The following is an 11,767-nucleotide window of genomic DNA, read 5'->3' on the forward strand; positions in this document are numbered from 1 at the left end:
TGGAGGAGGGAGGAGGGCAAGCCATCTTTTCCTCTGGAGCTAGGGGAGGGGGCTGTCCCCCCCTTCATGACTCACTCCAGGCTGTGTGGGTTATTACATTATGTTTGAAATTGCCATGACAACCAGCTGGCAATCAAGGGTAATTGCACTTGTCGCCAGGGCAACGGGGCAAAACCCACAGCAGCCACTGTCTATGATTGCCCTTGGGGTGCAGTAAAGGTCAGACTAGACCAGAGCCAATGCCAGCCAAGGGACTCTGAGGTTCTCTGGAAAGGATAGGATTGCCAGGGCCCATGGAGTTCCATTGTGCAGAGGCAGGGTGTGCCTTGGGAGTGCCAGGGTCCCCATCTCTAACTCCATGCCTGGACCTCTGTCCTTCCCCACACCACTCTGTGTCTAAAACATGCCACAGTGCTCGAAGTAAGCAGAACCAGAACTTTTATATGCTCACAGATGGTACTTGTAGATGGCCCAAGGGCCTTCCTCCTCGTACTCACGGCGGCTGAGCCACAGACTCTGGAAGGAGTCCCGGGATGCCATGATGGAGCCTCCAAGCCAAGCAGCAACAGCACGGTGGGGAGAGCCCAGCACAGTGGCTCGGGGGCCCAGCTCCTGACTTAGGCGCTCAGGAAAGCCATTCACCAGGGTGGTGCCACCTTCCAGCACCACATTGGCCAGCAGCTGCTCCTGCTGCTTGGCATCCAGCCGGCCAATGCTAAGGAGGGCTAGTTGTGGGAGGCCAGGCTGGTTGAGGCCTAGCAGATCGGGCTGGAAGAGGGCCTCAGGGCAGCAGAAACGCTCAGAGCCCAGTGTGATGACCTGCTTGTCTGGAAGCATGAAGTCCACTCGGGCCTGAGCCTGGGCGCGGGCCATCTCAGCTGTCATGTCCGTGGCCACATAGCAGCAGGCCTCTTTAATCCGGTTGACCAACCCTGCCTTGGGTGGCGAGTGGCCACCTGCCAGCAATAGCTGAGCCAGGTATTCAGTGAGGTCAGCACCAGCCACGTCCAGCCGGTAGGTGTCGAGGGGGGCCAGATCCCCCGTGAGGATAGGCGCCACATAAGAGGTACCATGGCCACTGCCCAGCACCAGCCCAGTGGTGCGCCCGTAAGCATAGAGTGCCAGGAGGGCCTGATGCGCCGTCTGCATGGCTGGCACGTGGAAGCGCTCAAAGAGTATTTCAGCCACCTTTTCTCGGTTGGTGCGCGGTGAAATGGGTGAGTCAGCCACGAGGACAGCCAGCTCCTCCGGCCGCACGCCCAGCCTGCAATAAAACAAGTGCTGCCACAGCACCTCCAATGCATCCCAGTCCGAGACCACTCCTCGATTCAGCACCGAACAGGAGCCCTCTTGGTCCTCGGGCACCACATACCGAGGCTCGTCCTGGGCTGGGTGCTGTAGCAGTTGGACACGTGAGGACACCACACTGAGGACGTGGTCCTCTCCAGCCAGTCCACATTTGGTGAAGCCCGTGCCTGTGTCAATCACCACAGCCGCCATGTCCTGGTAGGGACCCAGTGAGTGGCGGCAGAGCACCGGGGACTGCACTGGCAGAGCATCCGTGGCGGGCACCAGTTCGTAGCAGGCCCCACGGAGCAGGCCAAGGTGTGCAACCACTGGTGAGAGCGTAATGTCCTCAGCCATCAGCTTGAACCGGGGACCCTGGGGGTCACTGCCCACCATAGCCACGGGCAAGACCTTGCAGCCAGTGCCAGGTGTAGATAATGTGACCAGGGAAAACTGCTCCTCTTGGGTCCCAGGGGAGCTGCCAGGTTGCCAGGATGAGAGCTGATGTGTGCTGGAGCTTTGAGTGGCACCGACACCGACCTTTTCTCTACTCACGTAGACACGGGTCTCCTTAGGGGCCAGGGGCACCTGAAGTAGCCCTACGTGGGCCGGCAAGCCCAAGGGCTCTCCTTCCTGATGCAAGGTGGAGGCCTGGCCAGGTTCCCTGGGGATGGGGGTCCCTCCTGAGATGATGGGCTCTTTGGAAATGGGGGGTTCTTGAGAAAAGGGATGCTTCCCGGTGAGAGAAAGCTGCCTGGCAAGAGGGGTTCCAGTGAGAGGGGGCTGACCAGGAAGGGGGAGCTGCTTGGTAGAAGGGGCTTGCTCAGCCAGGAGTGGCTGACCAGAAAGGGGGGTCTGCCTGGTGAGGGGGCACTGGTCGGCAGAGGGAGGCTGAGCAGTTGGAGGGGGCTGTCCAGCCAGGGGACACTGCTCAGCTAGTGGCGGCTGACCACTGAGGGAGGCCTGCCCAGCACCTTCTGCCCTAAGGTTGTCAGGGTGAGCAGTAAGGACCGCTTTCTGGTTGTGGTTGCCTGTATCCACCTGGAGTAGGGATCTGGACATCACCTGGTGTTTCGCTTGTGGCGTAGGCTCTGGGATCAGCTCTGAGTTCATCCACTGCAGTTTCATGGGCTGGACCATGGAAGTGTCCTGCATCCTGGCTGTATTCAGCATCCAGATGGTGTGACTAGCTTCATTTTTTTCAGCATCAGGTTTAGACCAGCCAGGCTCATGAACATGGCTCAATATCCTCTCACCAAATTGGAGGGGCATCCCCAGTGGAATGGGCCCAGTGAACAGTCTGATGGGTGTTTCAGTACCAGGGGAGTCCCATGACTCCAAGTTGATACTCCCCTCCTTGGGAACCAGGGCCACCTCTCGATAGCTTCCCGACGAGAGGCTAGAGGGCACAGGGCTGGACAGTATGGGTGAAGTGGACCAGAATCTGGAACGATTGTTGTCAGGGGAAAGGATTGGCACGGGTAATGGTCGAGTGGACAACACATTTTCAGGGACATAGATGGATGGGTGGCTGGGCATGAGGCCCACAAGCACTGCCCGTGAACCCATGGGGTCATGGCACAGATGCCCCATCCTGGTGTTGCCTGTGGCTATATCAAACACCAGCACACGGTCTTCCACAGCATCTGGGAGCTGACAGGTAGGGGCACTGGAAGGGGGAATCTGTATGGCTTTCCTAGGAGACTGGACTGGGGACTGCTCGTGGCAGGATACTTGGTAGGCAGACGCTGGCACATTGGAGCAGGTATTGTTGCAAACATTGAGAGGCTTCTGGTCTGGCTGAGAGCTGCAGATCTCATGGCTACTCCTCTGGGACTTGGGGGGCCCTGGGAGTCCTGAGCCTGGTGTTGGGCTGCCTGGCCTGGAGGTGTAGACCAGGGGCTTCTCTGCTGGGTTCTCGGGCTGGTTGGGTAACACCTGCATTCTGGCAACCTCAAGCTCCTGGACATGGTCTGAGGACTCCTCTGGAGTGGGCGCTGGGGCAGGAGTCTCCTCCCGAAAATGAAAATCCACTTTGTCCTGGCAGGGTGTGACCACTTTGGAAGACTCCAAGACAACTGACCATCGATTGCCACACTCCCTGAGCAGGAGGTCTTGGGACAGGCCATTGGTGATGGCAAGGGTATCTGTCGAGTGGTCAGGGTTGGAGGTGTAAGGTTCAGATACTGCTGGCATTAGAGCTGTATCCACAGCTGAAGTATTTGTCTGAGATGGAGTTGGAGGAGCCTGGGCTGGACACGGGCACTTGCCCTGGGCCTGACCTTGAGTTGGAGCCAGAGGAGGATCTTGGGCTACAACTGAGCCATCCTCCCCTGACAGGAAATAGGGTAGCCACCGGCTCTTTCTGCTGCCCACGGGGGCTCTCTGGTCAGGACTGCAAGGGCCTTTGCCCCAGCCTACCAGGACTTTAGCTGGAGCCTTGTCCTGCCCTGCAACCTGCACCTGAAGCCGGGAGCGGCAGAATCCATCCTGGGCCATGTCACTGGTGCTGTCACTGCGTGTGCACACGGGTAGGGCCAGGGTCCTGTTCTCCACGATGAGATGCGTTTGGGTTCCCACGATGGAGCTTGGAAACAGACTAGTAGAAGGGAGCCTCAGAGTATCTTGGGAGGCCTGCTCACAGCCACACTGGGAGCTAACCTCAGCAGGGTCCCGGTGTAGCTGGTGAATGGGCTCAGGGGCATGGGCCTGGGAGGCAGGGCCACAGGTCCCATCAATGATGGCCTCAGTGGACAATGACAACCCCTGCCTGAAGTATGCAGATCCCGAGTTTATCCATGGTCCCTGGGACCCTCTGAGGCCACCCCCCGGCTGCTGGCTTCTGGCCAAGGAGTGGTCTTGGGGGCCGGATGTATCAGGGCCCCCCACCTCCTTGGTGACTTCCATAGTCCTGCTCCATGCCCTAGGTGCCCTGCCCCCACTTCGTTGTCATGGTGACCCCACACATCACAGCCCCCAGTGACCTGGGGGGGGGGCGGTGACAAAGTGTGGGAAACCAGGGGCCCCACCCCCCTGAGGAATGCGGTCTGCCCAGGGAACCTTGGGAAACAGAAAGGCCCAGGAACCTTAGTGAAGTTCACCAACCCTAGGCCAGCCTCCTCTCCCCTTACCAGCCAGGTGACTACTCTACCCAGGCCTGCCATAGAGTGAGGACAGTGCCCCTTGCGGCAGGGCCTAGGAGTGGCAGTGTAAAGCCAACAGAGAAAGGTAGGCAGGGGAGACTCTGGATTCCTAGTGTACTTCAGATGCCAGACTTGGTTCTTTCTCCTCACTTCTCAGGTGTCAACTTGAGGCTTAAGGCCTGACCCAGGGATGAGTTCCAAGTATGTGACTCAAGGGCCTTTGGTGGATCAAAGCCCCTTTACCACTCAGTCCTGGGAGACAGAAGAGGGTGAGGGGCCCAGCTCAGGCCCATGCTCCTCTCCCCCATGTTCCCTGGCTCCCACTCCAGGGACAGCAGCTCCTTGGCAGTCTTTCTGCTCCAGATGGTTCTCCTCTGCCTGTGCCTCACAGAGCCCCCTCCCCAGAGCCACATGTCTTTGAAGCCTAGAACCAGTCAGTATCCCACAGAGGTGACTATGGGAGCCACAGGGGTGGGGTGGGGCCTTTGTTCAGAATCCTCAAGTCAGAATGTTCTAGCTCTTGTCACATTGTGTCAACTTCTCCTTGGCCATGAGGGGGGCAGGGCACTTGGCATAGGGCTAGGCCACAGTGGACACAAGGCCAGCCAAGTGGCAATTACAGAGGGGGCACAGTAGGGATACAGGGGACACAGGGCTGGCTACAGAGTGGAGGTATGGTTGGTGCAGGATGGGGCATGCAGTGGGCACAGCTGTATATACAATGAGGACAAGCTGGATAAAGGACTGGACATAGGGTAGGCACATAGGAAATGTAAGCTATTAGACTGGGTGGGCACTTTCACCCTTCATTTCTTAAATGGGCAAACATAAGGCAGGGAGGGGTGGGACCTGCCAGGACCACCAGCACCAGACGTGACCTACTGCGACACAAGACAGGCCTAGGCAGCAGTTTGGGGAACCACCTGTTAACCACAGGCCTAGTCTGGAGGTTCTGACCTGAGGCCACGTCAGTTCTCCTGCCTCCTGCCAGCTGTCAGCTCTGAACCTCTTCCGTCTGGTCCCCAGGGCTATGTCCTTTCAGGCCTCAGTCTTTCTGCCCAGGAAACAGGTTTGTGGAGAATGCAGCTGTAGGCTCGTCCTCTGAAGCAGTGTTTTCACAAAGGTTAAAAATAGTACTTACAGTTGGCAGTGGGGTGTGAAACGATGTGACCGGGGACTAAGGCTAGCACTGTGCTGCATCCGCACCTTCTTGACGCAGCATGGGGCAAAGCCTGACTCAGCCACGTTCAGGCCCCCCAGGCCCCCTCTCCTCTCCCCAGATGCTGCCTTCAGTTAAGAATGGGGACAGATTTCTCTGAACACTACTGTGTCACCACACACTGTGGCCCAGGAAGGTGGCAGAGCCGAAGGGTCTGTGGCCTGCGTGTGTATACATGCACACGCACATACATGCTGAACACTATCAACTTCATTCATCTCTTGCCCTGAGCAAACTGCTTTTTCCCCAACAACAGAGATGCTGGTAGCAGCCTCTGGAGCATGTGCAGGCCTTGAGCTGGGCTGAACCTGGGAGGGCTGGGGAGGCATGGAGGGAGGCCCTGAGAGCCATCCCTCTTCTCCTGCAGAAGTGAGGCATAATCCTCCTTTCCAGGGCTGGGAGCTTTGTGAACAACTGACCTGGGGTTGTTCTCCTGAGGTATCCTGGGGAAAGGAGCAGAGCCAGCTGAAGGATGTGGGCCCATGAAGGAAGGCCCAAAGAAAGCAGTCCTGAGAGAGGAGAAAGCTCTTCCCCTCCTGGGAAGCAAACACCCCCTTATAGCAACAATAACGATGACTGATACCGATTGGGCTCTTCTTCCGAGCCAGGTGGTGCTGAATGCATGTAACCCAGCCTCATGATAATTTGATGAGCCGGGCACTACCATCCCTATTTTACGAATGAAGAAATCAAGGCACAGAGAGGAGAAAGAATTCACAGAGGTCTTAGCTAATTAGTAGTAGAGCCAGAATCTGAAGCCAGACCACCAGGCTCTGGCCCACTTCAGAAATCTATGTACCACCGCTGGTTACCACGCCTAGGACTTGTACGCATGGACCCTGCTGGAAAGCAGTCAACATGCCTCCCTTCTGAGTGCGGCAGCCCCAAGCCCCCACCTAAGCTGTGTCCCACATGAACCTTCTCCTCCTCCCAATAGCTTAGCAGGTGGCTTAAGCCTGGGAGGACCATTTTCCCTAATGGCACCTCTAAGCCAGTGGCCTCCCAGGAGCCTGGCAGTGCTGAAGAGGGGCCAGCTACACACCCTGCTGAAGCAGGCTGAGTCCTTTGTACTCAGAATTCTGGGCTGGTCAAAGCCCAGTGCATTTCATCCAGGTAAAGGGAGGGGCAGCAGGGCAGCCAGAGAGGCTCCCAGGCTGGACCCCTTCTGCCCAGCCCCCAGGGTTCAGGCAGGGACATTGCCACTGTACCCCTCCCCCCTACATGTTTTTAAACAGTCTCTCCCCACGAAGAAGGGCATCCAATTCTATTTCTGATTCTGGAAAGTGAGGAGGGCCAACATGTTGCCATGGCAAACTAGAGAGCCCCTCCTCGAGGCTGAGCCCATTCCCCAGGCTGAAGGCTCTCTAGGATGGAGGGGCCAAGAAAGAACTGAAAGGAGCCTAGTCTGAGGGCAAGGCCATAAGGAGTCTCCTCTGGAGGGCAGGTCCTGACATTACCTCTTCTCACACGTCACCTGACCCCCTCTGGGCAGACTTTGGGGAAAAGGCCCCAACTCCCGTGGACAGGGTCAGATTTCAGGAGATGGAGTCAGGACGCTCTGAGAAACCATTCTTTCTTGTGGATCAGGCTAGAACCCTCCCACCTAGGAGGTCTTGAGGGTGGAGGGCAGAAAGGGCACCAAGGGGAGAGGGAGGGTTTCAGGACTAGCCAGGTCTCCCAGACCTGATTCTCCAAAGCAGATGTATTTTTGGCTTCTTTGTACTCTCAGGAAACAGCTCTGTCAAATCCTTGGCCCTGCACTCCTCCAGTCTACCTGTCTTCCCCCTCCATGTGCCCAGGGAAGACTCTGGATATCGCCAGAAAATCTAGGATCAGAAGGAACCTTAGAGAGCTCCCAGTGGAGGCAACCACTTGGTAAATAGAGTAAAAAGCAAGGCGTGTTTCCTGAGAGATTTATGCCCACTGTCCAGGGTCTCATACTCCAGCCCTTCTGCCCCAGAGGGTGCAGCTAGGTAGCATTTAGACCTGCGAAGGGAGGGCATTCCACATAGGAGCACAGCCCAGGTACAGGAAGGCTTCAGAAAAGACCTAAAAGGATGTTTTGACCCAACCCTCTCTGGGTAGTGATGGGAAACCGAGACCCCCACAAAGGAAGGAGGCATTCTTGGTCTCCTGGCTCCACAAACAGCTCCACAGTGCTTTCTCTGTATTTTCCTCTCCTGACTCTCTACTCTGGGCCTGTCCGAATGACCCATGAGCACTAACTTCCGGCTTCCCTGAAGTCTCTCCTGGCCAGAATTCACCCATTCCCTAGAGAGAGCCAACCCCTCCTCCTCCCTGGTCCCCAAGCCTGACCCCAAAGGGAGACAGCCAAGGGTTCAGAGAACAGCCCTAGGGGAACCAATGGTGGGGTGAGGGGTGATAATCTACTCCTAATCTGGGATGTGGAATGCAGATCCAAGAGTGCCGGGAGGATGTGGCTTTTGAGCTCTAAGGCACAGGGAAATTTAAATAACAGATGTTTAAACAACCTTCCCTGCAAGCCTCGGTGCAGTGACCCCTCTGCTGTAATGTGTTACAGCTTAAAAATAGCCCACAATGAACTGCTTGAGCTCCAATTGACTCAAGCTTACGTAACTCTGCGTGAAAGATGGCCAGCCGCACCAGCCTGGAGGGAGGGCAACGGCAGAGACACCCTGACTGCTTCGGGGCCAGGGCAAGCTCCTCACCGTCCCTGGGAGCAGCTCCCCAGCCAGGAGCCAGCATAGGTGGGGGCAGAGGAAGTGCTGCCAGAAGCATGCATAACTTCATGACTATTGAGAAGAGACCTCCAACCACATCTGCAGAGGGGAGGTGAGATCTGCCCTCCCTCAGGGTCCTTGGAGAACCCGGGCCCAGTGGAGGGTGGGGGCAACTTTAAGAACAGATGGCTGGGTCAGAGCCCATGGGCAAGGAGCCATGTGGGAAGGGTGACTGGGGCTGCCCAAAGGATTCCTTTCCCCCTTTGAAGAGGGAGCTCCCCAGCTTGGAGGAAATGTCAGCATAATCGATGCCTGGCTGGAGCTGGCACTAGCACAGAGTCCAGGAGTGAAGCTGACTCCTTTGGGACCTTTGGGACCAGGCTGCACTGGTGGGACTTGTGACATGAGAAAGCGAGCACTGGCTTCCAAGCAGACCGAATCCTGTGCTCTTGGCTGCCAGCTGCTTTGAGTCCCCTGCCTTTCCTGATATGTTCCCAGATCCCAAGTGCCCAGTCCAAGACATTCCACAAGTGTGCAGGTGGCTAAACCAACCTAAAAAGGAATAGAGAGGAGAGAAGGCAAGGATGCCCCCGGCATTGAGAGCCTCTGGTGCTCCCTCTCCTGAGCAACTTCCCTCAGCTCCCACCACCTGAGTTCAAAATAGGCACTACCGCGGGCCTTGCCTCTGAGCTTCCACTGAGCGACAGTGAGACTGGTGAGGGCTAAATATAAGGGCCTCCTGTCAGGACCCTCTGTCTGGGCTGTCAGGGCCACAAGTACCTCTGCTTTCCTGACAAGGTCAGGGCTGCCAGATGGGAGGAGCAGAAGTTGCAGGGGAATGAGTAGCAATGGTAGGGCAGACGCAGGTGCTGGGATCCTCATCCTACAAGAGGAGAGTGTGGTGGTGTTGCCTCCCTCTCCAGGCAGCACTGCCATCCCTGCTAGACCTAGCATGAATATCCTGGAACTGGAGGCAGAAGATGTTTGGGGCACTGAGGGGATAGAGAACAAGATGCAGAGGCTGTCGGGGAGGCTCAGGAGCCGAGAGTTCCTATCAGAGACGGACTGATTGGGTGGGTGGGGAGCAGGATTCAGGAGAAACAGTCATTTTTAAGGGGGTCTGAGGATATCAGTGTGAGGTGGCTGGGATCCAGGTGCCACACCTATGTTCTGAGCTGGGTCAGGCAAGCTCTGCCAAGTTTTGGGCCAAGGACTCCCACCAGGGGAGGACCAACTGTGAAGGCCATGCTCATGCTCCAGGTCACCATCCTCAAACCTGAAGAACCCAAGCCCAGCCAGGAGGCCACCTCAGTCAGATGTGAATGTCACAGCTGCCCAGGATCTCCTGGCATCTATACTCATTGGGTTAGAAACTCTAGCTAGAGCAAACCCCAAAGGAGTAGCAGGAGAGAACGAGGCTCAGCAGGCCCCTGTGCCAGATGGGGAACACCGGAGGCCCTTTACGGAGTCATCCCCACTCCTCTGGTCTGGCGTAGCCCCACCTCTCGGCTAGGACCCTCATCTGGGCAGAGTAGAGGCTCTGAGTGAAGAGACGCTCAGTTCCTGGGGACTTCACAGAGGGGAGTTTTCCAACGCCGCATGGAGTAAAAGGTGTTTTTCGTTAGGGCCTGGTAGATAAGGCTCAGTGCTCAGCTACTGATTCCTGGGACTGCTTCTCCCCAGGCAGAGGCAGTAAGTGTAAGATGCAGCCTGGGCCTCATGGAGCCTCAGACACTCCCAGCAGTGCCCATGTTTCCCCCGACCCACTCTACAGGTAAAGGGAGTTAATTTCTGAAGTAGGTGGAGCTCTGGCCTCATGAGCTGCATTGAGGGAGTGACTGGTGAGGCCAGTGTCCCAGGAAGATCCCAAAGTTTGGAATGGGGCAATATCTGGGGCCCTTGTGTGTGACCCCAGAGGGCCTTTGGGTCCCTGGGAAAATTCTCTGAAAAGCTGGGACTGAGGCATAAGGAGGATCTCAGACCAGACTCATGGTCCCCCATCAAAGCGGGTCGGTCTACCCCATGCATGCTCTCCAGGTGCCAGACAACAGTGACACCAATGGGCAGTCAAGAGGCTGTGAGTCATCTGCAGCTTCCTCAGCCCCAGCTCCCATCCTAGCCTCCCTCCAGCCTTTACTGGCACCTGTTGCCCCCAGCCCCCCCTGGGCTGTGATAGGGGGAGATGAGGCAGGGGAGCTGGTACCTTCTTTCCACAGCTCATGGTGGAAAGACTGGACTCCCAAAGCCCCAGAAGAAGCCTCTGCTCACCCCATCCCATCCTAGTGGCGGGCCTAGGCCCACCATGGCCACCAGTAAACTTCCCCTTGCACCAGCCACCCACCATGCCTGAGATACTAGTCAGGCCTCCCCCAGGGGAAAGGCAGCTCAGCCTTCACTGGCTTGGAAGCCACTCAGAAACGTTCTAGTTCCCCCAGCCCATCTGGGGCCTAGAACTAACCCTCCCTTCTTCTTCTCCCTGGTGGCCCAGTCAGGAATTTGAAACCCTGAAACAGTTCCAGTTTCTGACACTCCAGCTGAAATTGTGACTATTCGGGTGGCTCTGAGAATGGAGCTCAGAGCTTGGGGGCTGCAGCACTGGGAGGGGGTGCAGCTGTGCCATGATCCAGGAGCCCAAGCACCTGCTTAACTAGGTCCCTTCCCTGGAGAATCCTGGGAAGCCCAGAGGCCCAGAGGCCCTTGGCTCAGAAATATGTCCAAAGCCCCACATTCTGGCTGCACAGGAGAGCTGATACCTGGAGCTATCCTCCATCTGCCTTCTCTGAGAGTCCTCTCCTGCTAAGCTCCCCTCCCAAGCAGAGACCCCTTCTTCTCCAAGCCCCTCTCTTATGAGCAGATGAGACAGTGGTCCATGAGTTTCAAGGGCTCAGTGGAGAAGGAGCCTCAGTCCAGCTTCAGAGAGGCCCCTGGGCCTTCTCCTCACTCCCCACCCAGGGCGGGGAGCTCTGGATGACCTTCAGATCCCCAGCATGAGGTCAGAGCAGGAGGACTGCAAGTTGGAGGGATGGAGACAGCCCTTTCCAACTAGTATGGCGACTATGGCTGTCAGGGGTACTCTAGGACATTTCACTCATCTCTCTTGTAGCCTCAGGGTGACACAATTGATTCCCCCCACCACACACACACACAACACGCACACACAGGGACCAGGGGTCTCTGGCTGAACATGCAAGGCTATAAGACATCCTCTATGACTGAGTAGGGATCAGAGGTACAGTGGTAAACAGGCAGATAGAGTCCATCTCTCCAGATCATAGACCCCTGATCTTTGGAACCCTGCACTTGAGCAGAAGATCCCCTTTTAAGCTTTACCCACATGTCCTCAGGATCCTTAGTCTCCCCATGGCAGGGCCTCCTATGGATAGAGAACAGTTGGGCAGCTCCAGTCCCAAGGAAAC

General features: G+C 56.8%; 1 protein-coding gene across 1 annotated transcript; it reads right to left on the reverse strand.

Annotated features, from left to right (window-relative positions):
- Positions 1-447: 447 nt before the first annotated feature.
- LOC124523879 (uncharacterized) lies at positions 448-4,194 on the reverse strand. Its single transcript, XM_047095802.1, has one exon. The coding sequence runs from the start codon at positions 4,192-4,194 to the stop codon at positions 448-450; it is 3,747 nt and encodes a 1,248-aa protein (XP_046951758.1).
- Positions 4,195-11,767: the final 7,573 nt, after the last annotated feature.

Source organism: Lynx rufus, unplaced genomic scaffold (assembly GCF_022079265.1).
Source record: "Lynx rufus isolate CCGP_SWC_20201006 ecotype Redwood Valley unplaced genomic scaffold, mLynRuf1.p SCAF_4, whole genome shotgun sequence".
NCBI lineage: Eukaryota > Metazoa > Chordata > Mammalia > Carnivora > Felidae > Lynx > Lynx rufus.